The sequence below is a fragment of the Aquarana catesbeiana genome, linkage group LG03 (assembly GCF_042186555.1).
Source record: "Aquarana catesbeiana isolate 2022-GZ linkage group LG03, ASM4218655v1, whole genome shotgun sequence".
Lineage (NCBI taxonomy): Eukaryota > Metazoa > Chordata > Amphibia > Anura > Ranidae > Aquarana > Aquarana catesbeiana.
Window position 1 is genome coordinate 566,729,567 of NC_133326.1, and position 27,220 is coordinate 566,756,786.

Sequence of the window (27,220 nt, forward strand, 5' to 3'; positions counted from 1 at the left end):
CCGTGACTTTAATGTGTTGTCCCCATCCCAGGTCTTATCTCACAAAGCTCTACTTGCGGAACTCAAAAGGGCACCAGCTTTGGTGGTTGTACGCACCGTTTCAACTGCTGCGTCTGCCAGGTAGGCTACTGTCCTACCAATCACCTCTAAAGAGTCCAAGACACATGAGGCCAGGTAAGGAGGAAGGAACAGGAAAACAGTCCCTGAAGTTCTGGGTACCCCACTGCACCCAGGTTACTTCAGTTCTCAGGGGGGCTGTTGCAGAATCTGCTACTCCTCTGAGAAGATAGGGAGACACCCCCAGGGTCTCCCAGCTCACACTCACGGTAGACTACTGGAGGATAGAGAGGGAGCAGCAGACTGGGATAACAAGGGATAGTCAGAAGATGAGCCAAAAGTCGGGGCAACAAGCAGATAGGGATAGTCAAGGAACACGCCAAAGGTCGGGATATGAATCAGACACAGACAGTCAAGAACAATCCAAGATCGGTAAACAGAATCAGACGTAGAACACACAGCAAGGAGCACACAGGAAGCCAAAAACACAATATTGATCAGAGAGGCCGGCTTGCAGTGCACAGGTTAATTTAGTGTTCCTAGTTAGAGGCTGGGGTGGAGCCATGCTTGAGGGAAGATTACTTAAGCAGCCAGGTGAAAGGCGGTCAGTCTCTTAAGCTGAACACATGGAGAGGTAAGCAGACAGACATGAACATTACTGCAGATCCATGACAGTACCCCCCTCTTACAAGGCCTCCCCCTCCCCCGCTTGGGCCCAGGCTTGGAGGGAAACCTCAGATGAAACCTCCTCAACAGACGAGGCGCAAAGACATCAGATGCAGTGATCCAAGACCTCTCCTCAGGACCACATCCTTTCCAATGCACAAGATACTGAAGGATTCCTTTACAGAGTCGGGAATCCAGAATTTGACTAACCTCCTACTCCTGATTATCCTCAGATAATTTTAGCACCCCTGCTCCTGTGTAACTTTGAACAAATGGCCTGTAGGGGCTTTTAAAATACCCAAGTTTAACATGGGTATCTATTTAGTCGGCACAACCTCATCTTTTATATTTTACAAAAAATTAGGTAATAAATTGCATTTATGTGTCCAGAAATTAATTTTAATGTATTTTTGACTGAAATGTTGCCTTTCCGTAAAAAGGCTAACGTCATGTTATATAAAAAATTAGAACTACCGACATTTTATCCTCTAGGGTGTTTGCTTTAAAAAAAAAAATAATTATATTTTGGGGGTTTTAAGTAATCTTCAGGCTTAAAATTATTTTTAAAACATGTAAACAAAAAATGTAAAGATATAAAAAATGGCACCAGGGCTGTTGTGGAGGGTGTGGTAGGAGGACGGTGGTGGGAGTGGATGGCAGGAGAATGGAAATGCATCTTCACCTAAGTAGACAAAAATCTTTGCAACGGCCCTGCTTATTCTCCTAGCTCCTACACGGTTAACCCCCTCTACCCTAGGAGTACTCAAACAGTGGTCCAAACATACACTTCCAGGACCCAGAGGGACAGGTTTTCACTAGTAAACACACCTCTTGCTCCATTCTGCAGGTATTTGGCTGTATAAGGCACTTCTCTAGCTACTGACATGGAAAATAATGAAACACAACAGTTCAAATGCTGGCAAAGGTATAGTCCAAATATTAACAAAAATACAAAAAAATTATTGACCACCACAAGAGCAAAGCGCTACTGGACCCAGAAAAGCTTCACAAGCTTTGCAGCCTGGCTCCCAGGGGGAGACCACCAGCCTGCAGCTTTGGGTCTACACAGAAAAAAAAAAAACTAAAGTTTCGCTGTGGGGAAACAATCAAAAACTGAGGAACACAGGGAAGGTGTTTTTAACCTCATTGTTGATTGTATTTCCTGTCAGGTGGGACCAGTCATCTCTCAGGGTGCCATCCTGGAAGACGACTGGAGAAAAACAATTTTATTGTATCCTGTTAAAAGATGACACCTAGGTTTTCAACTGTTGATTTTAATCAGACAAGTGCACATAGGTATAGCAAGCATGGCATTTAAGATACAATAAAACTGATTTTATGACGCAAGGGTTTTTGTAGACGTTTTCTTGCTTGGAACATTTAAAATCCCTTCCCCAGTGGAGGAATAGCCTCATAGCCGGTTGGATCCAGGACTTCATTAGGGAAATCTACACTGTATGGAATGAGAAAAATTACTTATTTTCAACATTTTCAGACTATTCTCTCTTCACTCCGGCCCTGTCAAAATTTTTGGCGTTTTCATTTTTAAACAAAACAGCAGCGATTAAATACCAACAAAAGAAAGCTCTAATTGTGGTACAAAAAAAGAAAAAAAAAAAAGTGATCAAAAATGTATTTGGGTACAGCGTTGCATGGCTGCACAATTATCAAAGTGCGATGCTGAAAACTGGCCTGGGCAGGAAGGGGTTTAAAGTGCCCTTTACTGAGGTGGTTAAGAGTGTCATGTCTCTCCCCCCCCCTCCCCCAAAAAAAAAAAAAAAAAAAAAAAAAAAAAAACACATTCTCTGCTCATTTTTCATTCTAATCATGTACACTTGCCACATTTAGTCTGCCAAAAAAATAAAGAGCACTGAATATACTGTAGCATCAGCTATATACAGTACTATGTTTTGGCAGCAGGATGAGGACTGGACCCCAGCAGGTCCAAACTATTTACTACAAACAATTTCAGTGGCTGTGAGCATAGTATAAACTAAGTAGCCTCAGCTATATGCACAATATAATGTAAGGTGTGTCCAGCAGCGAGGCAGGGACATGCAGTTAGGTGGGGGAGAGCCACACCTGCCATGAACCACAAAAACACATTACACACCACTTGAGCTTCGAAGGCCGCAGCTCAGCGACCTGGGGTCACAGAGAGTGGGTATGTAGCTGAAGTCCTAACACCACCACTGGTCAAAATTTGGGGCTCCTACGACCTATGCAGCTGGCACACTGCAGCAAGGATGAGCTCAGTGCCTCTCCTCACTTCTTGTCAGAGGTACTGATCTTAATGGATAGCTTGGAGTCTTGGACCAATGGTAAAGTACTATTGGCCCAAGCTGTCCAATAAAAATAATGCAGTGGAGGCACGCCTTTTACTGCAGTGTGATACAAGGGCCATGCGTCTAAAAGACAAATGTTTCCTTCCAGGCCAGCCCTCTTAGCTAGAAAAACATGGGTTAATGGGTATAAGATTTACCCACAATCCCATGTTTTTCTCACAGTTAAGAGGGAGAATGAGAATCTTCTACTGATGAAAAAATGTACTGTTTTAATTAAGCCAAATCATATTTATATGCTATAAGATGATAATTTATTATTTAACCATTTACCGTGAACACGCTTTATAGCAGACTCCTTAGAGAATGGTGGTCATTACAACTTATGTCACACCGAAAAATTGCTGCACAAATACTTTTTTGGACAGATTCTTTCATGAATAAAAAGAACCCCTTAGCCTGATTTTTTTTATTAATTGTGAATGATGTTACACAGTAACTAGATACCCAAAATGTCACGCTTTAACCACTTGCCGACCAGCTCATACCGATATACATATGTTGTGTGCAAAATCACATACCCGTATGTTGCTGTGTCAACAGCAGCTAGCGGCGCACCCACTGTGGGAGCATGCCAGTAGGTCCCACAAACTATCTGCTGGTGGCCTGCGATTGTGGTACGGAGAGGCAAAATGGGGAGATGCCCATGTAAACATGGCATTTCTCTGTTTTGCCTAGCAACACAACAGGGATCTACAGCTCCCAGTGATCTGACATGTCCTAGTGAGCCCATCCCCCTTACAGTTAGAACATGCCCAGGGAACACACTTAAACCCTTCCCTGCCAGTGACATTTACACAGTAGTCAGTGAATTTTTAGAGCACTGATCGCTGTACAAATGTCACTGGTCCCAAAATAGTGTCAAAAGTGCCCAATCTGTGCGCTGCAATGTCACTGTCATGATAAAAATTACCATTACTATTAAAAAAAAATAAATAAATCTCCTATTTTGTAGATGCGATAACTTTTGTGCAAACCAATATATGCTTATTGTGATTTTCTTTACCAAAAATATGTAGAAGAATGCATAATTGGCCTAAACTGAGGAATAAATTTGTGTATCTGGCTCTGATACTAGCCACTGCCTCACCAGCCACTGACCTCACTGCATGTCCCTGCAGCAAAGTGAGAACTTTCAACTAGCTCCTGGAACAGAATCTAGTTGAATTCATGTCATTAGCCTGCCTCAGCCAATCACAGGAAACTTTATATTCATTCATAGAATGAGAATAAGGTAAATGTGTGGACCAGCTATTAAAGTTAAGGAGTAACTCCACTTTTTTTTACAAAACACACACATTCCCCTCTGGGTGATCTATGTACATTACAAGGATTTTTACAAACTGTTGCAGATTCCTACCTTTTGTTGTACTGAAGAAATCTCTGTGTTTGTCCATGAGCAGGAGTCTAATGGGAGTTTTTTTTATCATCCAGCTGCTGCACCTGCACAACTCCAATGAGGAGAATTGCAGGGCCTACATCCCTTTAGGACATGTTCCTATTGGGAGTATCTTACCAAAAATGACATTTTTGTTGCAGGGGATGCCCAATATCTGATTTGCATATTAGTGCAGACTTCTGGGAATAATCAGTCAGCCAATCACACAAGCAGGAAATTACATATCTTGGGGCGGTCTGTATACATAGTGTACAGAATACCCCCAGGTAGCAATATTGCATTTCACAGAAAATTATAGAACTGTAGATCAAAAAAAGAAAACTGATTTTTAAACATTCAATTACAATTGTGACACAAGTCATAGTATGTGCCTTTTTTTCCCACAAAAGTGGAGTTAGCTTTTAAATAAAATGGAGATCGGCTTTCAATAAAAACTGCTTAAGGGCAGAGTTTAAGTATTTATAAATCTTCAATAGAAAGACCATTAAGACTTCAGACTTAAAATTTTATTTAAAATAAAATATAACTTAAAAAAGTGCATTGAAGTAAAATATTACGTAAAAAAAATAAAGTCAGATCCTTAAAGTGATTTGTGTAGCCCAAAAGACAACTTTTATACAGTGTATACAGGACAAAGCAACAAACACAAGCTGATCAGAAAAACCATGACAGGAAAAAGGGTAGATAGCAAAAGGCTGTTAGGCTGTTAGATCTGTGTGTAAGAAGTTTGGGCTATCAGAAGCCATCTTTAAATATTTGGACTGAGATCACATTAGCTCTTGGATACAAAAGTTTTGCAGCAGTGGTCCTCCAGTCACTCAAAAACAATAAGCTCCAAGATGTAGGCAATGAGGACTTGCTCTTCGGCAGCTGGAAGATAGTCAGTGTGAATTGCTACTAGTAACCACCACAGGTAAAACTTAGGGAACGAGTGTTTTTACCCCCCACCAAGCGTTTTCTACCCCGGCAGAAGATATCGGATTGAGAGGGTAGATCTGTGCATTCATCCTTCCCAGAATTCTGGGCAAGTTTCGCAGCTTTCAGTTCCCTGAAGAAAGAAAACGGGTTACATATTTAAAACCAGGCTATGTAAACCCATATATTTTACATTGTTTGGCATCATGTCTCCGTCTACAATCTAAGCAGTTTTTGTAAATGTGTTAGTTTTCTTTACCTGGAGATGCTGCTAGTAATCACACTGATAGGCTGACCTTAAGTCACTGCCTCTCAATTAGCAGCAGTGTGGTTAGCCTGCTGTGTGAGCTCCATTCTCTCAAAGAACAATGGGATGTGTTAGTTTTCTTTACCTGGAGATGCTGCTAGTAATCACACTGATAGGCTGACCTTAAGTCACTGCCTCTCAATTAGCAGCAGTGTGGTTAGCCTGCTGTGTGAGCTCCATTCTCTCAAAGAACAATGAGATAGCCCCTAGAGGTCACATCTAGATGTCCTGGAGTGACTAAACTCCAAGGGCGGAGTGAAACGCATTGGCAATGTGGCTTGGTTTGAGTCCAGGCTGAGCTTCCCACACTAGCCATCACTCCAGGAAATCTAGATGTGCCCCTTCAAGGGGCTACCCCATTGTTCTTCAAAGCTCTACAGCAGGGATATGCAATTAGCGGACCTCCAGCTGTTGCAGAACTACAAGTCCCATGAGGCATAGCAAGACATTGACAGCCACAAGCATGACACCCAGAGGCATGATGGGACTTGTTTTGCAACAGCTGGAGGTCCGCTAATTGCATATCCTTGCTCTACAGGAACCAGGATGGATTCCATTCCCTGTAAGCACTCTAGCAGCAGCTGTGGAAGCATTAACTACATACCCCCTCACCACCAAGCCTGAGAGGTACACACATTTTAGGTCACAGGGAACTCCATTGTCTGTTGGGCTGCCTACTTGTTAGATTTGATAGGCAATTCAACAGCCTGGAAAGAGCATGCATCAGAAGGTCAGCAGCATCTTCAAGAAAACCTGCAATGGTTTCCACAAAAAAATGGCCTAGAGAACCGTGTACAAAGAGGGATGATTTAGGGTCAACACCCAGGCCTATTTCTAAAAAAAAAAATAATATATATATATATATATATATATATATATATATATATATATATATATATATATATATATATATATATATATATATAAAATGTCCCATACATTGGTGGCCAAGAACTTGTTTGTTTTCACTGAAAATACATTTGGATACTGGGTTACAAGTTTTTCAAGCCAAAATTTACTCTAAAATAGATAAACCATGACCAACCTCTCCAGCATGGCAGTCTTAAATTTCTCTACATTCAATTGTTTCTGGAGCTGTGCTGCCTTCCCAACTGATCGTCTCAGGACCGCGTGCTTCACCAAGGCAGCAGCAGATGGTCTCAACCCTGGATTTGGATGAATCAGTTGCTGCAAGTTAGAATTAGATATTCAAGTTAGAACTTTCAAAATTGCCATACTAAAAAGCAAAAAACTCATTTTAAAAAGGAAAAAAAAAAAAAAAAAAAAAAAAAAAAAAACACACAACATGAAAATATACCAGACTTTTCAGACTGTGTAATCATCAGGCTGTCATCCTTTGAAATTTTTTAAGTCTGGTTAATATGTAGCATCACTGGCTAATGCTCATTTCAGATCAGTAACTCAGTGGGCAGTGAGGCCAGGACTTTGCAACATCAAAACAAGTCAGCACCATATTCCGATCTAGACTATAAAGCAGACAGGTCTAAAGTTGGGTTTACTTGACTCAAACAGGAAGGTAAAAAAGGCAATAAAGTGAAAATAAACCCAAGCTGTCAAACTTTATAGACTGACTAGGGATGAAAGAAAAAGATTCCATTCACTGAAATTTTGCAAAAATGTACACATTTGCAAATTGGAGTCAAATTTGGGGGGGCAAAATGTAAAGCAATTAAGGGTTCATCAGGCTGTAAATGGCTAAGGGTTTCCAAATTTATTTTTTAATCTTTCAGAAAAAATTATTTCTAGATACACATTATAAACAGCGGTAGGGGTCATTGATTGTTAACCATCATTTGATCATGTCACTGACAATGCTATCACATGGTCATGCTGGAAAACCAAGTCACATTTTTCTACAAATTCCATCAAAGCAGCTTGCAAAGATGAAATTTTGCATCATAATCATTGTGGCAATTATGAAGTCATTAGTTCATCTGTTGGTTATATGACCTGCAGTAGCACTGTATTGCTACTAGTGGATACTAGGGCATTCTTTTTACAGACCATTTGAAAATCACAGGTGCACCTCATCAGCGACACAAGGCATTCCCTGCAGCTTGGTGACCAGCAGTAATTTAGGCTGATTAATAAGCAGCCAGATGCTGCCTAGTAAGTGAGCATTATTCAAGCTCTGTACCTTAAGCAAGTCATGGAAGGCAGGTGAGAGGGACTGGGGAATATCTGGCAAGTTGCCTTTTCTGATGTAATGCCAATTGTCGTCATTGCACGGAAGAGGGCCTGCGCCAGCAGCTACGGTAATGGTGAGTCCAAGAGCAAAAAGGTCAGCCTTGGGGAGCTGGCTGTAATCCTGCAAGGAAGGAAGGAAGGAAGATTGTCAGCATTGACAGATCCATCTGAATCATAAGAAATAGAGCCAAAGCCGGACCATGCAGAACAGTCCTCAATTTAATGTTAAAGCTGAACAGGCAAACTGCTAAATGCACAGCAAAAACATACATACACCCCAAAAGCACTCATGTTGATTGGGACAAGGGCCTCATCCCCACAACCATGGCTGGTGGTTATGGGGGTCGGTGGGTGGCTTACAGGAATTTGGAAGCTACCTTTTATAAGGGCCCCCCCCCCCAGATACTGACCCCTTCCCAACGTGAATGAGTATCAGGTACCCCTACCCATTCATGGAAATATAAAAAAAAAAAATTTAGAGGGGGTGGTGCTACCTGGCATCATCATAAGGTGGCCCCGCACCCATGTGACATCACAGGCCCAGCATGCACCAGTCCTTTAATGATTTGTCAAAAACTTGTTTTTATTACTTTTTGTACACTTTGTAAATGGCAGGGCAGTAGACAATTTTCCTGGGGGGGTTCAGGTCTTTCAAACTTAAAGGTATCATTTACACTTTAATGTTGGGTGGGTACGGTAAAAACATGTGACAGCAGAGTGGGCCATGAGACTTTGCAATGCCCATTCAACTGAATAGGAGGCAATACACACAGCTTCCTAGTTTTTTTCCTTCAGCCCACTGGGTCGGGACAAAGCAAAACACGTTGGGGTGTGGGTGTGTTGGGAACCTGGCTGAGGTCTCTCCCATCACTACTACATTACCATAAGACTCCGTGGATGTGCGGCAACAGGGATCCCCCCCTCCTCTTTCCTTCAGTGACTACAGGAGCTGGCATGAGCGCCATCCCTCGCCGGCACTCCTGCAGCACATTTGGTATCTACATTACTCCCCACATTGATTAATCCTGAGCAACACGCTAACAAACCATGGGTCACAGTGGTTACCTGCCGTTCGGGACAAATTTCTAACCCTGGATGCAGAGATCTTATCTAGGGCAAAAATTTATCCCTACCTGCAGGTAACCACTGGATGTGCAGATACAGGTGGATATAGGTTTCGAGCAGCAGACAGCCTTGGCTCTTTTCAGCCCATCACTCAGGTGTACAGGCTGAGGGTGCAGGTATTTGCAGTATACGTGCTGCACCATGGTCATGTAGGATATAAGAATGAGACCCAAGACTGGATTTTAGCCAACCTTACTGTGTAGGTTAAGCAGGTGCAACATATTGTTATGGGCAGTAAATTCAGTGATTTAAACCTTAAAAAAACGTGTCCTAAGAAATTTTGTGAAATGTTTTAAGAGATGAAAAAATAAAAAATATTGTGCACTGCCTACCACAGGATGGTGCCCTTTGCACCTGGTCAATATGTTTGGCTTTTATTCAGTCTTGAACTGTAGCAAACCCAGCTTTTGAGCTTGTACCTACAAGCCTATAATAATGCTTATCTGTAGGTATAGTGAAGGTCTCCTAAACTTTAGGAGATATTCACATGGTAAGCAGCCGGTGATGTCACTGGTGCATGCACTCTGAAGGGACGGCATACCGCTCAGTTGTACTTCTCCTGGGGAGGAGAGCAGTTCGTTCTGCACTTGTGACCCATTTTTTAGCTGATAGCCAGCTATAACACGCTGTCAGCTGACATCGCTCAGCAGGTCCAGGCTGTGGAAAGATCCTAACTGTAAAGTCAGGATTCACCCAGATGCCTGGACCAGCAGCTCGCTCAGCCTCTCAGTGAGCCACAGAGACCCTGAGCCAGCCGCTCCTGCCACCTCCATAGCCTGGCATTCCAGTGAGCTTGGGGGAGGGGGGCAGAGCCAGGGACTGACAGTCACCTCTCTTTGCTCACTTAAGGCTGAGAACTGATTAATCAGTCTTTGATTGCTGTTGGGCTTAGAAACAGCTGTGGACGGATGCAACATTGGATCAATGCTCCATCCACTTAGGCAAGTATAAAAAAAAAAAAAAAAAAAAAAAAAAAAAAAAACTTTTAAAGAAAAAATATCCCCCTCCTCCAAAGAACCCTCTCTCCAAGCAAAGATTCCCACTGTAAAATATCTCCCCCCCCCAAAAATGAAACCCCTGTCTATAAACTGACCCACCAAAGCAAAAATCTCTCCCTCAGTCAATACCCACTCCCCAGCAAAGATTTATAATTATGAAGAAACTCTCCATTCATCCAATCAAACTCCCTCCCAGAAGCATATCCTTGCCATTAACCACCCCCTGTAAAACTTCTCTACAAGAAACGCCCCCCTTCTCCAAAAGGGAACACACCCCCTTTCCTTAACCCCCCACCAAAAAAAACTCCCCCCAGACTGGCATTCTTACTTCTTCCTTCAACAGAAAATTGATGCCTCCCCACTTACCAGACCTCAGATTTAGCACGGCACAGAAGTAGGAAAACTTCTGCATCCCCAGTCTCCCTTCGGCTGTGTCATATGATAAGGAGTCTAGGAGTTCCTGCAACTGTGCACTGTCAATTGCCAGCATCTGAGACCTTGCAGTAATTTCATGCTTTTCAGGGGGACCCCTTATTAAACTAAGGGGATGGGGCACAATAGAAGGGGGTTGCTGGCTGCTGCACTCTGAAACTGATTGCTTCTACTGTGCTGAGGCTAAACAGCATGGATACTGTCTGGGCATTTTGCCAGAGTGCTTGGGGGGGGGGGGGGTTGAACACCCCTAACTCCCCCCTTATCTACTCCCCTGGTGAATGGATAGTGGGTATTATGTACCAGATACTCATTCACATGGGGGGCAGGATCAGGGGGCCCCCTTGCTGAAGTCCCCAGCGTGCAGACCCCCACAACCACTGGCCATGGTTGTGGGAATGAGGCCCTTGTCCCCATCAACATGAGGGCAAGGTGCTTTGGGGTGGCCCCAGAGCACCAACCCCCTCCCCCATGCTGAGGGCATGTGGCCTGGTATGGTTTCCCCCCCCCCCCCGACCTGCCAGGCTGAATGCCCCAATAAGGGTCTGTTATGGCTTTAATTTGGCTTGGGGACCCCCCTCCAAATCCATACCGCGAGTCATTTTAAAATGGGATTGGACTTAGAAGCATCATTTTTGCAGCATATTTTGTGCATGCTACAGATGCGCCACTTTACAGGCACATTAAAGGGACCCCCCCCCCCCGGCACTATTTAAAAAGGATTATTTTTATTGTTGCACTTGAAGCATAATTAAAATCACTGCTCCTGAAAAAGATAGTTTAAAAATGTTTGCATTGATACATGTCCTCCAAGGGCAGTACCCGGACCCCGATACCTCTTATGGACAATTACTTACATATAAGCCTTCAAAATGGGCAATTGATTTTTCCTGCTCGGCTCCCATATACTTCAATGGGGTTCACCGTTAGGGTTAGGAGCCCTGAGTGGCTTCCAGGATTTGGGATTCCTGATTTTATAGCCATAGCGGGAAGAGGCAGGGAGGTAATGGATGATGCACAGAATCCTGAGCTGACAGGCAGGGGGGGGTGTAGAGAAGAGGCGGAGGCACATAAACTGACCATGGTATCATGGATAAGCAGCCATGGTCAGCAAACTAAGGGCGACACCGGACAAGGCAGGATCAACCAGGTATTTTACAGCAGAGAAGGGCAAATGACACCGTACATGCACTATTCTGTATAGCTTGCGTCAAAGGAACAGGATTTTTTTTTTTTTACAGTTACCACTTTAATGTACATATGCTATAGTCCATTGCATCCAGGTTCTGCAGGCTTGTAACAGTGTGGTTACTTAAACTGTTGCACACAGAATTTGGTGCAACCAGTCAGCTTCTAGGTTTTCTTGACAAAGCTTAATTGAACAAGCTAAAGCTTAACTTAAAACACTGATTGGTTACTATGCACGGTTGCACCAAATTCTGTGTGCAGTTTTAATAAATCTTCCCCCTTGTGTTCTAGCCTCAACACAATATGCAACTGGGAGGGTAAATGTATTCATTACCACATCCACTTTAAATTTAGCGTTCCACTAGTACTTGCCCTTCCACAGAAGTTTGTCAATTTTACAAGCCCGTTTTTGACTGTTAATATATACACCTGTGTTGTCACTATGCAAGTGATCCGTGCATTAGCTGTTAACTTTAGTTATAACCTGTAAAGTGACGACATTAGGCTTTCTAAACATGACAATTTCCATTTTTTTTCCATAATATAGTTAACTTATGTATCTCAGCGCTGCTGATACTTAGCCTTTCAGACACTTGTCTACGTCAAGTCCAGCAATGGTTGCATAGCTTTTCTCAGGGCAGGTTTCCTGATTGTGACATTGGACCATGCTTGCTAATGTGTGTTGGCACAGCTGCTTGTCCACCCGGGGTGCATTAAACTAGGTGACAAAGCAAGAGCATGGTTAGACCATTGCCAACCCAAATAGGTGCCTGAACAATGCGGTAGAATTTTAAATAAAAGCTGCATATTTCTAACATTAACAGCTTCAATTAAATATTTAGAATTGGGCTCTCATCTTTAAGATGCATTTTTATATATTACCACTGGATTGCTACCTGCCTGAGTGAAGCTGATATGGGTGTTGAAAAGACAGGTCATCCAGGCCTTCAAGAAGTACTCCTGCTGTGTACAAGGATTCTTGCCTGACAGGTGGGAGGTCCATTCCAGAAGAGTCTTATGTGCTAATGCAGCCAACCACCACACAGGCAGCCATGTACACTACCAGCTGTCCTGATTTCTCCTGAGGTCCATTCACCACTCTAAAGTGTGTTTTGTTGAGTTATTGTATGCAGTTTGACATGTGACATTTCACACATCCGTGTTCATTGCATTAAGTCACCCCATTGATTTTGTATTGTCTGCTAATGCAAGAAAACCCAGTCATACTTCTCTCAGCTATGTGTGGCAGTGTGCTTTGAGCGCCAGGTTGAGATATTGCTTTGCTGCAACGCACATATCACCAGCCTTAATCTTTATGCCATTCAAAATTTACCTCTTGTAAAATTTCATTTGCCAGGAACCTGCTGTCCCCTTCTTCAACTTGTGGATTGGTGGTGGATGCCACATGACCAAGGTCACCTGGGAAAACAGAAATTCAGTTTTTACAAACTTTTCTGTAGGCCAGTCATCTGAATGGCCTGGAGTAGAAAACACCCTTAGTAGATGGCAAAGGGACTTTTATAACTTTGTATAAAATGGTTTTCTAATGCTTTATGCAGATGGGTCATTTCACAAACTGACGAGTTTGCAGGTATCCCTCAACCAGACTTCACTGCGAGTTTAAAAAACGGCTTTGTTTTGTGGGAGCTCCCATGAGTGACGACTTTACATAAAATATAATTATAAGAGCCTTGTGGATGCTACCAAAGTCTCACCTATTTTATACAGGACACTGGCAGAGGAATGCTCATCTTCTCCATCACTGTCTTCTTGTCCTGCCTCTGTCATCTTCCGACAGATGAAGATATTGCCTGAAAGAAAACTGATAGATAAGGGCAGGTGCATGTCTTTGAAGGCATTATAACCTAAAATGGGACTAGCTATTCTTTTGGAATGAGGTCAGAACTGTACAAATTTGATGTTATGGGTTACTTTTACATACATTACATACACAACTTCAGTAAGTCTCCACTCAATAGCTCATTTCCCTGGCCCCTTATCTAGTTAGAGATTTCCTCCATTAAAGCATAGTGGCAACACTAAAAAGTTGCTACAGGGGACTCAACATAACTTCTGAACTGGTAGGAAAAAAGCTTGCCATACTGTGTATTGGGGCAAATATTTACTTTATCAAAATTATCCTACATGTGCTTGGGCAGTGGAATAGCCAAATATTTTTTGGGCAAGCCACATGGTCAACCAGGCAAGTCCCTAATAAGCATGAAACCTTTAGCACATAAGTAGCTGAACATTGGCAGCTTTCTGCTCTTTGTAGCTTTAAGATGGACCTATATCTTCTATAGGAGTTACAGTATCTACTTGGTACCAACTTGGCTTGATGTCCATGTGCACCAGACCAGAGCTGTGGATGTATTTCAACCCCATGGACACTTGTAGAAGAATCTCCTTCAGCTCCTGCTCTATCACCAGCTGGCCAGACTTGGTGTTCTCCACGATTTGGTCCTGAAGACTTCCACCTGACAGCAAACACTTCATGAAAAACACTAGCATGGCATCATTGCAAAGGACCAAACATTTACCAATATAAAATAGTCATTTCATATTTAAGTATTTGAATGCGTAGCAATCTCCTAGGTAGGCTGATAGGTTAAATTAAAAATTACCTCTGGATTTTTTAGAGATCACAGGCTGCAGATTTGATTGCCCCCCCTTTCTGGATGTTTCCAGAACAAGGAAGGGGGAGAGTCCCATAGGTAGCCTGAATTTTTGAGCTCCAACCAATGCCTAGCAGGTGGCTGGGGAAGACAACAGTGTGGGCTCTGGGACAGCTGGGTCTTCCTGCTGCAGGGATTCCATCAGCCTGCCTCCAGCAGGCATTCTTACAGATTCAAGGGAGTTCCACATCCTTTTAAACTGTAAAGCACCCTTTGCACAATTTAAGATTGAACAGCTTTTCATTCAACTACATTGAATGACTGCATATCTTTAAAGACTTTAGGTCAAATAGTTTCCTCCCAATGCTAGAGTTACCGTTCAAAGATTTGTATATTGTAATCATACTACCAGCGTTCTCTCCAGGGAGAAAAAGTTTAGTGCTTTTAGTCATTCCTTAGTAAAAACAGATGTAGATATGTTGCTGAAACGTCTCAACGCTGTTTCAGTACTTCTCAAGAGCCTGTAGCCCTGAGACAAACAGTAAGCTGCTTCTTGGGAGGAGCAGTAAATGTTTAACATGGAAGGAGAGGGAGATGACACTGTGCTGAATGGGGAATCCCTCCCACAGAGATGTTGTATTCCGACAGTATGGAGAGTTCACTGTTGTCCAAATACAATGATCAGTGTTGCCTGCTAAAGATAGCACTACCGATCAAGAAAAAGACAAAGTTTGGCTAGTCCCTGCTGAACCAGCCATAGTTTGATCTATGGCAGGTTTACATCAGTCCGGAGGAATGGACATTCCTAGGCAGGCTGTATTTGAATGCAGACTGCCCTAACCAATGCCCACATGTACTGCTGAGCCTCCATGACCATGATAAAGGAACCAAGATCCATTGAAAGGGAAAGGGGAGGAAACCTCCATCTGATGCCGATTCCTCCAGCCAGGACGACATTTCACTACAGTAGAGGAGCCTGACACACCTGGTATGGCTTTATCACATTTTTATTGCCATCTGTCTCCCCAGTTGGAAGATTAAACTCCATTTCCTGTCTACCTGGTGATGTAGAGACAGAACAGGGAACAGAAGTGAGCTGAAATCTTAAACTGGGCAGAGCCTGGTTTCCTGCAAATAGCACTTCCACCTGTCAGCCACCACCTGTCACCCTGTTAAGCCTCCAAGAAACATAAGCCCCCCAATTGCTTGGCAGATAAGCCTGAAAGAATGCAACTCTTCTTGGCATCATCGTCAAGCTGTAGCAAGGAGAACACAACCTGTCAAGAAACCAGCACTTGACCTGTATCCTATTCTGCTCAGCAGGTTGGATTCCTCTCACATTAAGACTTATCCAGAAGCTTAAGTGCAATATCTCAGCTCCAGTCATGAAGCCTTTGATGTATCACCTTCCTACATTATACATGCAGCAAAGATACACCACATAGAAAACTTTAAGTTACTTACCGTTGCAGTACTCATTTTGGATGATCATGTGGTCATCCTCAGCCCAGGCAGAGTAATAGCGAACTACATGTGGGTGGTGACCCAACACTGCATGGGCATAGACCTCCCGCATTGCCAGCTGCCTGAGGGGCCAGAAACATTTAGATAAGTGTACTTTTACTCCAATAACTAACATGTGTTAATACTATTGAAAGGGTTTGTTCTACATCTGTTAATGCAAAAAATACCCATTGATCATTTTGGAAATTTGGGGCTGTCCTGGCTTCTGCACAAACCCTGCATTTTCAAGAGAGGTAAAGCTGGCTACACTACAACTTTCCTTTAGGGATTTACCAAGACCACATATTAGGTCAAACATTTTTCAAATGGTATGCAATCAGGCTGGCCCTTGCACTACATAGTTGAAGGTAAATCTAAATAAAAAAAAAAAAAAAAAAAATCAATGGTGTGTATCCAGCTTAAAATTCGTGAGTAGCCAAGAACTCTCCTTCAATGTTAGCAGAAAGATCCTGGACATTCTGCTTCAAGCATAAGAAAAAAAAATTTAAAAAAATAAAAGTTCTTGACAAGTTTTGCCATCTGCTTCCCTTCTGAGATCATCCTCATCTTTTTGACCAGTGTCACTGAGCCTCAAAGTGCCACCAGAACAAAAAGGTGAGAATAAATCTTCAATGTACAGTCATTGTATGTAACCTCCACACATCCCACATGTAGTTTAATTCTAGTCTACAAAGCTGCTAGATACTTCAGCAATGGGCACTTATCAATTGAATATGCAAGCTGTATGTTTGGAACAACATTTGGGTTAAGGTGTCCATATACGATCACTATGCTAATTTTAAGGTTTAATCAAGGTATATGTTGTGTGGTGCAGATTTTACCTCATTCTTTTGCTAGCAAGGATCCACAAAACTAATTGGTAGCTAGAGGGGGTGCAAACAGTCTCAACACCTTGAATTGATGAGGCACATTTGCTTTTACAGCCACAACTGTTTGTTGTAGGCAGCAGAGGACAAATGTTTGCTTAGTTAGGATCAAAATTCTTCCTACAAAAAAGTTCAAGCATGAGCTTCATTTACGGGGCAGTTATGCTAGAACAGAAAAGAGGCTTTCCCCAAACTTGCCACAAAGGTGAAATAGCGCAATTGTCCACAAAGTCTTTATATTGTAGCATTAACAGCACCCTTCAATGGAAAAGCTACTTGGGGAGTTGTCCACATACTTTGTATATTCAGGGTGGTCAGGTGTCCAGAACCGCTTGGCCAATTCGTGACACGTTGTCACAAAACACTTATCCCACTTAGGGGGGGGGGCAAGTCCTGCTTACAGCCCAATTGTCAAACTACATCCAAGCAATCTTGCCTGGCAAGCACCTGCAATAGCACCACCACATTGGGCATAGTCTATTACACTGTTGGAAAAGGATGAACATAGACAGTTGTTACATAGCAACATATATACAAGATAATTTCAAAAGGTTATCAATACTCACTCATCAGTGGAGCCAGCTAATGGCTTCTTGGAGCGCTTTATGGCGTAGACACAGCCATCCAACCGCTTCACGCACTTGAAGACTGCTCCAAACTCACCCGATCCAATCCTCTCAATCTCCAAGAATTCTTTTTTGTACCTGGACACCATGTTTGTTTCACGCAAAACAAGCCTCTAAAATGACATAAGTTAACTACTTGTGATAAGTGTTGACAGAAAATGCATCACGATCATCAACTCCAGCAACTGCTGGTGACAAGTACCCACCTGAGAGAACACAGGAGCTGCATGCTCCCTCTCCCTGTGTTTTGGTGGTGGATCATTGCTAGGAAGAGAAAAAAAAAAAAACAAAAAAAACACAGATAACAGACATTCCACAGATTTATAAAACATTCACATCTGTTCTGGTTCTGATTCAGCTTCGCATCTAATGCGACCATCACAGGTATGTTTAAGGGTCATGTAATTTAGTAGAATATTCTATTGTAGAAAGCTGTATAACACCTAGATAGCCAAGCAGAACAGCCAAATTTCATCCGTATCAGGTCCAAGACCAGGGTTGCATTTGGAAATCATGCAGCCAGAGGCAGAAATTAAATACGGACAACCTTATGGATAGGCTATGCACATTCGTTTTCTAAGAAAGCTAAAAAACTAGAAATATGTCAATTTATACACAAAGCAAGTACTATTCAAATATACACCGAGTCAGAGTTGGCGGACAAACATCAATTTCCAACTCAGTCGATTGGAGGAAGCTTAGCCATTCATAGGCAGCTTTGTATTCTGTCAATGAATTCATTGTGCAACTCGGCCTGATGGCCTGATGCCATTTTGTCACTTGTGCAAGGAAGTGCTCATCTCACACCTGGAACACACTGCTGCAGTGGGGGCCCATCCATTAGGGGTGTACAGGTGCCACCCCCCTATCCATGCGTCCGGCCCCCTGATCTACATGCGGGGCGCCAGAAGCATGGATTACAATGGGGGGGGGTTAAAGCACGCGATTAGAGCCGGAAATAAAAAGTGGGCTCAGAGCACTGTGCCCGAAACACACCCAGTTGTGACAATAGCGAATTAATATTCGCTATTCTAACACGGATTCTCCTCCTAGCCAACCAGGAAGCCCGCCCAATTGGCCGAAAGGAGATCCAATCAGATTGGCTGCCAGGAGGAGGAGATTCTTGGGACGACAGCAGCCCCAGAGAAGCTGCCGCCCGAAGCGCTGCCTGCAAGATGGGGTAAGTGAGGGGCCTGACTGAAAACAAACACTGGCTGCCACTGTACTCCTGTATGCCATGGCTACAGTTTATACAGCATGCCCAGTGGGTGCACTCTGGTGTAGGGAATAGTTTGGGCAAACTTGGCTAAATAAAAGTAAAGCTGGAGATAAAAACTTTAATCACAGCTATGATTAGGGCCATAATTGGTTGAACACATCAGTGGGGCTAGATTTAATGGATTTTTTTTTACCCTTCTTACAATAAAGTTCACTTACTGCAGTCCTGATTGAGTGCTGGCTTTACTACATACGTCTTCCACCATGCCTCTGGTAAATACATGCATTGGTCTCAAACTGTTGCAGGCACCAACAAATTGCATGCAGAGGCATGACATAATTCTAGAAAGTCAGACACCATGAATTCCCCATTATGTCTCTAGGGTGCAGTGATCAGCTGAATGCATGATTATAATATTGGCAACTAGATGCAATTTTTTAAAAACCATTGGAGAAAGTGAAATTGAGAAGGGCAACAGCAAAGTATTCTATTGTCCTCAAACACTTATGTATATAGAGACTAGGAGAGGTCAGCCTATACACCTGCAATATAGCCCCTCATTGTGTTCAATCACCAATTTAGAACAAGTATAGGGATAATCAGCTTTTCATACTTCGCTGTGTGCTTTTTTTTTAGATCATCGAATCTTTGTGCAACAAAATTTATCTATTTAGGATAGAGGAAGAAAAACCCGTGTGAAGGCTTTCCCCTCCCTCCACTTTGTCCCATAGGGGAGCTTTCCCCTCCACTTTGTTCCATAGCCAAAAACAGGAAGCGAGAGGAAATTCCTTTTACAGTGAGGGAATCCTGGGGCGTTACCACCAGAACTAGTGTCCCTATTGAAAGACTTCTTTACTGTTCTGACATCAACCCAAAATTTAGGATTTTTGTTGACTTTCACGGATCACCGTAAACAGGGCGAAGAAGGTGAATCTCTAATGGGAGATTAACCCTGTGTCCTGCTGACCATTGTCAAAGTGACAGAAAAATCAAAAATTTTACAGTTTTTACTGAAACCGATGCAAAAGGATACAAAGGGTGCAGCAGGAACCCCCCCCCCCCAACAGCCCCGAAACTTATTCCCTTCCCTATTTTATCCAAAGTAACTATGCATCACATACACTTTATATACAGTTGTGCTCATAAGTTTACACACCCTGACAGAATTTATGATTTCTTGGCCATTTTTCAGAGAATATGAATGACAACGTCTTTCACTCATGGTTAGTGTTTGGCTGAAGCCTTTTATCATCAACTGTTTACTCTTTAAAATCATAATGGCAACAGAAATTACCCAAATGACCCTGAGTGGCTCAATGATATTGAGGTCAGGAAAATTAGATGGCCAGTCCAGAACCTTCGCTTTATCCTGCTGTAGCCAATGACAGGTAGACTTGGCCTTGTGTTTTGGATCATTGTTATGTTGGAATGTCCAAGTACATCCCATGTGCAGCTTCCTGGCTGATGAATGCAAAGGTTCCTCCAGTATTTGATAACATACTGCATTTATCTTGCCATCAATTTTGACCAAATTTCCTGTGCCTTTGTAGCGCACACATCCCCAAAACATCAGCAATCCACCTCTGTAACTTTCATCATAGGCCTTGCTGACGCCTCTCCAAAATTTTGCATTCATAGTTGTGGCCAAAAAGCTCAGATTTGGTCTCATTGCTCCGATTGACTTTGTGCCAGAAGGTTTGAGGCTTGTCTCTGTGCTGTTTGGCATTTTGTAAATGGGATACTTTGTAGCATTTGTGTAGTAATGGCTTTATTCTGGTGACTTGACCATGCAGCCCATCTTTCTTCAAGTGCCTCCTTATTGTGCATCATGAAACCACCACATGTTTTCAGAGAGTCCTGTATTTCACCTGAAGTTATTTGTGGGTTTCTCTTTGCATCCCAAATAATTTTCCTGGCAGTTGTGGCTGAAATTTTAGTTGGTCTACCTTACTGTAGTTTGGTTTCAACAGAACCCCTAATTTTCCACTTTTGATTAGAGTTTGAACACTGCTGATTGCAGGGCCGTCTTAATAGCATCATGGGCCCCTGGGCAAAGTAATGCTCTGGGGCCCCCTACAATGGAGACAAGCAGAGCTTCCTTTTGGGTGGAGCTCTGCATTAACTACATGAACAATCAATCATTCTGTAGGACAGCAAAGAAACAGTGAGAAAATACAGGCATTAAGTAACAAAGCTGTCCTGTGCATATATCTGCAGAAAGATGCCTCCCCAGCACTCTGGCCCCTCTACACCCAAGATATGCCCCCAGCACTCTGGCCCCTCTACACCCAAGATATGCCCCCAGCACTCTGGCCCCTCTACACCCAAGATATGCCCCCAGCACTCTGGCCCCTCTACACCCAAGATATCCCCCCAGCACTCTGGCCCCTCTACACCCAAGATAATCCCCCCAGCACTCTGGCCCCTCTACACCCAAGATAATCCCCCCAGCACTCTGACCCATGTAGTACCCCCTTTTCCAGTGGAGATACAGTGTATGAACTTTTGGCTATGTGCCCACCTCCAGCACTGGACTCACCTATACCAATCAAGCAGGCAGAAAGAGGGGTGGAGGAGGGAGCATCCCAAACCCTTCGGTGCAAACAGTACTGGACAGCTGGGCTCACATCACACTAGCCACAATGCTACTTCCGCAGGTGGGCTCCCAGTGCTGCCGACTCAGAAGCTCCCACTCGAGCTCCTACCCCGCGGCCTTTGAGTCCCGAGCATTCAAACTGCATGGGGCGGGGGTCAGTATCACTGGCGCTCCGGCCCTGCCCCTCCCTGCTGGCTGTGAAATAATAGGTCGTGTTCTGCACAGCACGTCGCGCCGCTGCCAGCCTGCCTCCCCTGTGTGTCCATCACTCAGTGCCATCGTGGGACCCCCCCCAATTTCCGGGCAGCATGGGCTGAAGGACCAGCTGCTTTGGGGAAAGTGCAGCCCCCCCCCCCCCATGCAGCTGGGGCCCCTGGGCAGTGCCCATGTGTGCTCACTCTAAGACAGCCCTGGCTGATTGGCATTCTCAATTCCTTGGATAGCTTTTTATTTCCCTTATCTGTTTTATACAGTTAAACTACCTTTTCCTTCATCCCTTTGACAATTCCTTTGCTTTCCCCATGACTCAGAATCCAGAAACATCTGTGCAGTACTGGATGAAAGATGCAAGGGTCTGTCAGGAGCCCAGAATCTCATTGACCTTTTATACACACCAATTACAAGCAAACAGATCACAGGTGAGGATTGTTACCTTTAATAACCATTCAAACCCCTTTGTCTCAACTTGTGTGCATGTTATCAGGCCAAAATCACCAGGGTATGTAAACGTGATCAGGGTAAATTGGGTAGTTTGTTGCCATTATGATTTAAAAAAAAAAAAAAAAAAAAAAAAAAGTGTTATTCCTATTCTCTGAAAAACGGCCAAATTCTGCCAAGGCATGAAAATTTAGGATGCAACTGTATATCTTGGCAACTAGCACTTGCAAAAGGCAGCTCCTACATTTCTCTCATGGCAGTTGTATTTAAAGTGGAGTTCCACCCACTTTTATAACTCTTCAGCATCCCTCACTAAACTGTGCACTGTAAACGAATTGGATATTTTTTAATTTTGTTCTCAGCACTTACTGTATATCTGCTGTATTCATTTTTCACTTCCTCCTCCCCTGGCCGCGGCCCATCTCATCATTTCCTGTTTGCAATGCCTTCTGGGAAGGGGCGGCAACTTCTTCTGACACAGCTGTTGCTATGGAAACCTGACCTGAAACCTATTACACTGCTTTTGCTGCACTGAGCATGTGCAAGATCTGCAAGGATGAGATCCAGGAAGAAATACAGTCTGGCTTCAGATGCCCAGACTAAAGATGGCCACGGCCTGCTGTAAGTTTATAAAATAACTACTGTTATAAACTAACAAAACAGACCTTAGTTTACAGACTACATTAAGCTTGTGTATTATAGGGGTATTTTTATTTAAAAAGTATAATTTCGTCCGGACCACCACTTTAAAGTGTAACAAGTCAGAAAATTAAAGTCCATCTTGATCACTTTAGGCTTGCCCTTTTGCAGGTACAGCTATGTAAAACATTAAAAATAAGTGTCTATACGGTTTAAAATCCAGTAATATACTGCTTCTCCCTGCTCTGCAGAATTAAACCCTCCTTTACAGTCAAGCAATCTGCTTCCATTTGATCTGCAACTGCCATGGTGATTCACATGTAGTCAGTTATGACACCAGCCATTTGATGGTTTGACAGTTTGGTTAATGATACAAGCAAATGCAAGAGTTAGCAATCCAGGGTTTTCAGGAATTCAACTTTAAACCATAGATGGGTTTAGTCCTGCTTTATGATTTACTGCTGTTCAGGGGCTTTGGGCTTCAGCTAAATGGCAGCCTCCAGCAAGAAGAAACCAGACCAGCACAAGCATAATGTGGAATGTGTTTCTTGCAAAAACATTGATCATGTTATGGGTAAAGTTCTGCTTTAAAAGCATAACTAAAGCAATTTTTTTTTTTTTTTTAATCCTAAAACAAGTGTCAAGCGGTTACCCTGATCTAAAAATCAAACTTATTTTGAAGTAGATCTTTGTCTTAGTAAAAAGTGGACTATGTGAAACAGTTGATTTCACCTGCTGGATTCTGCCTTCCTCTTGCCATTGAGCTGCATTTGACGATAAGTTTCGGGGGTGAATGGATTAACATTGACAAGGGCAGGGTCATCCAGCTCTGCACTAGTTCCAGTCATGAACCTCATTATCCTCTGCCCCCGACAGGGCACCTTGGAGCTGGGTGAGGGTAGGTTATTGTATAGCAAGCTCTGGAAAAAAAAAAAAAAAAAATCACTTTTTTAGCAACTTCTGTACTACACTGCGGAGAACAGAAAATCATTGTCCACCGCTAACTTCAGTCCCTGCAATGGTGGAAACTAAACATCTGTTATTTGTGTCCCATATTTAGGTAAGGAACAAAATAGAAACGGCTTATGTAATTCCCGTTGACTATCACCATTTACCAATAGACAAGGGATGGGCATGTTACATCTTCAAGGAGCATAACTGCATGCTTAACAGATGTTTGATGGCACAGAATGCATAGCAGTTGGTTGTCTGGCCACAGTTTTATCCCTGTACAGTTTAAATACCTTGCTTTTAACAGTCTGAATGTAGCCAGTCTTCTCTGCATATCAGATAATCAATGATGAAAGCTTTTGTGAAACATTTAGAGGAATATACAACAGTTTTATTAAAACTTCTTAATACACAATCCCCCATAAGAGGTTAGTTTTACCTTTGGGGTAAAAGGAGTGTCACAAAGCTTCAGTTTCTTCCATGTGTGGTAATGTAGGGGGGTGCCAGGACAATCTCCATCAGAGTCCATCTTAGCTAGGGGAGAGCCATCACTGCCAGGGCTTCCATCCAAATAGGCCCCTGAAGGAGACACTCCTCTCTCATTACGTTGGGGAGTAACTGGGAACAGATTGCCCCCTGTCCTCCATGTCATGGCATCACTAGGGCCCTCTATGCCAAGAGAACCCTGAATATAGTCTTTGCCATCACCCTCTTCATCACTGCTGGAAAAGTCCAGTTTCTGAATAATTCCACAATCATACATCATGGTGGACATCATCCCTGCTGGGGAAAAAAAAAAAAAAATAAAAAAAATAAAGACAATCTGCAGCAGAAACACTTTCTAAAAGGAAATGTTAAGCTATATAAAAATATACATACTTACCTCCCATTCTGCAGCATCAGTATTGGGCAATAACCCCCTATCAGCTGGACTCTGGGTCATGTGAAAGCAAAAGTTAAGTGCACTCCTGTGACCCAGAAGAGAAGTAAAAAGACGAGAAAAAAAAAAAAAAAAAAAAAAAAAAAAAAAAAAACACACCTTTGGCCATACTTCTCTTAAGGGTGTAAAGGCCAAAAAAGCCATGACAGTGTATAGAAAATGGTCTGCATTACCGTTAACATTTAAATGAATTAAAACAGAACCTATTACCACAAAAAAAAAAAAAAACCACACACACGCGTGTAGCATAGGGCATAAAGCTATAAGTGACTAAACACGTGAATGGACACAATAGCAAACAATGGGATTCTGCATGTTGAGGGTAATCAGGTGTAGAAAAATTCCCACAACACATTCAGCTGTGAATAGGGTTATAAATCACAATTCAAGCTTTTCCACAAAGAATAAAGCCTTTATTTTCAGCCATGTTTGACAAATTTTCAAACTTCAGAATTCTCCATTGAAAATTACTTTCTAAATAAAGATCCTTTGTGAATGGAGCTCAATAGTTACAGCCTCCAGCAGAGGTAGGGAGTCTCAATGTAGGCCCATAATACATGATCTTTCACACTGGCATTCTTAAGTCTACACCCGTGCAATGGCCATATATCCATTCACATCAATGGGATAAAGCAGCTGCTTGGATCCAGCCACTGTCCCAAACTTGATAGCATCCATACTTGCATGTCTGTCAAATTGAGAGTAGCAGCTATGTGCATGTAGCCACCACATCCCAATTGAAAAAAAACATGGCTGCCTTAACAGGGATGCATGGAACACCTGTGCATCCCCATGAAGTCACAAACTTAAAATTTGCCAGTGCAAACAAGGCCTAAAAAAGTCAAACATTCTAGAAATAAAGTCTGAACAATTGAACACATACAAAGTGAAAAACATAACTAGCAAACAGAAAACCTGCTTTGAAAAGAAGCTTTAGGACTTTGCTTAAATATTCCTGCAAATTTGAGAACGCTGTATGACTATACAGGTACCCTAAACCAAATGACCATCTAATATTCTATAGAATCCAGTTACCTTATAGTTGAACAGTCTTATATCCCCTATCTGCAGCACTGGGCACACTAGTTTTAACTTGCAGCTACACCCATCACTAACCAGCAAAAGGGCCAGCCCCTCCAAATCCCTCAATTTATAGTCTGTTGGTATAGGGGCCCATGCACCTGACATTACCTGCCATGCTCACCTGGATGTTTATCAACACTTGAGACAGGCTGCAATGCCTAGGGGTGGTTGTAATTAACAAAATTGCCTCCTGGAAGGACCTGGAGAACAGGTGCAAGTATGTAAGGCTTAAAAGGTCAGTTTGCCCAAACCTGATATTTCAGGGTTTCTTTCTTTAAAAAAAAGTAGTTTCTAAAGCTGGCTACACATTATATAATTTTCTTGTTCAATTTCCTTTAGATTTACTTACAACTATGTAATTCAAGGGTCTGCCTGATTGCATACAATTTAAAAGGGTTTAGGTTTGACCTCATATTATATGGTGTTGGTAAATCTGAGGGCTTGTTCACACTGCTGCGATGCGAGAACCCTGCAAATCCACTGCGGGTTCCGCAGTCTCCGCATGAGACATCGCATGTCTCCCAGCGGCAGTTCACACTGCCCTATGTGAACTTCTGGGAGTGTCAATTAAAAGTTAATGATACCCCCAAATCAGCTGGCAACTCGCAGTGCGAATGGCAAATTGCGACAGGAATCGGATCGCATGGGTGTGAACACCCATGCGATCCATTCTGCTACGGACCAAAAAAAGGGTCCTGTGCGAGTTTGGTCGGAATGTGATGCAAATTCAGCCATGCTATCTGTATGGCTGGAATTGCATCGCACAGAGATCGCATGTGATTTGCAGTGCGGTGCGAATCACATCCGATCTCGGACATCGCACCAATGTGAACCGGCCCAAATGCAAATTGTACAAGAAAATTGTATAATGTGTAGTCAGCTTTCGGAATAAAACCACCTAAGGGCTTGTTCACACCCTGCCTGTTGAGCTGTGCTGATCTGCACAGGCTCCACACAAGGGCACATAAAAAACAACTATGCTGATAAAAATGGAGCATTTTTTCGCAGCACAACTTGCTACCCCGCTTGTTGTAGCAAAGTGTTGCAGTGCCCAGAGATGAATGAAGTGTCATTTTGTGATATTTCAATAAAGTTAAAATAACAAAAAAAATGTAAGCAGTGTGATGCGTTGTAAATAAGGAAGAGCTCCGGTTTAGTCCGAATTTGGGCTCGGACTGAACCTGGAAGGAAGCTGTTGTTCCCACCTTCTGCTACCCAATCAAGGGTGGCCAGGGCATTCCTTGATCCACAGCTGCAAGCCACAAAGGGGCAGAGATGCTTGTGACATCATTGACCTACTATGGCCTTATGGTGCATTCTTGGCACCAACATGGCAGCATACATGTGTAATAAGCTGCCATGGATTAGTGCCAGCCAAACGAAAAATTGTTATGAAATACTCAAATGTGGGTTCCAGAGGAGGCGTTTACCCATTGTATGCCGAGGTGAGGTAGGGACAGGAATGGGGCTTTTTTACACTTGCGTTGCCTGTTAAAATAGCAACCTGTGGTGGATATTTTTCACACAGCAGCAAGGGGGCAGCTGACAGGTATTTAGGAGGTGATACTACAACCAACGAAATGCCCTTTTTATTTAGACAGTCAAATGGGCTTCTTCATTGGGAATACCGTGCTGCATCTGCAAGCCTAGCATTTGGTTCGCAGGAGAGGCACAACACTATTAAATTAAATAGAGAGAGGGAGGATGACAGAGGGGTAAGGGAGGGAGGATGAGAGAGAGAGGAAGTACATGAGCATGCATGGAAGTGACAGCAACACAGCCCGGCCAAGGCAAGTGACCGAAGGCACAGAACCCGGAAGGAAGACTGGGTGAAGATGGAAGCGCCCGGGACCGACCGGATTGATCA

The 27,220-nt window shown here is 43.0% G+C and overlaps 1 protein-coding gene across 1 annotated transcript; it reads right to left on the reverse strand.

Annotated features, from left to right (window-relative positions):
• Nucleotides 1-5,178: 5,178 nt before the first annotated feature.
• Nucleotides 5,179-24,108, reverse strand: WEE2 (WEE2 oocyte meiosis inhibiting kinase). Its single transcript, XM_073624093.1, has 11 exons — nucleotides 23,770-24,108; nucleotides 23,112-23,299; nucleotides 17,475-17,532; nucleotides 17,209-17,381; nucleotides 15,717-15,838; nucleotides 13,968-14,114; nucleotides 13,353-13,448; nucleotides 12,971-13,056; nucleotides 7,845-8,015; nucleotides 6,732-6,874; nucleotides 5,179-5,512 (listed from the first exon to the last, which is right to left on the reverse strand). Exons 1-11 carry the CDS (start codon nucleotides 24,106-24,108, stop codon nucleotides 5,362-5,364), a joined length of 1,674 nt encoding a protein of 557 aa, XP_073480194.1. The 3' UTR covers nucleotides 5,179-5,361.
• Between the last annotated feature and the right edge of the window lie 3,112 nt (nucleotides 24,109-27,220).

Bases quoted from the DNA above. Each gene is read 5' to 3' on its own strand.
- WEE2 (XM_073624093.1), bottom strand. From the start codon at position 24,108: ATGATGTCCACCATGATGTATGATTGTGGAATTATTCAGAAACTGGAC. The intron at 23,300-23,769 runs GTAAAACTAACC...TTTTTTTTCCAG, and splicing joins ACACTCCTTTTACCCCAAAG to AGCTTGCTATACAATAACCT. The intron at 6,875-7,844 runs GTACAGAGCTTG...TCTAACTTGCAG, and splicing joins CCTTCCATGACTTGCTTAAG to CAACTGATTCATCCAAATCC.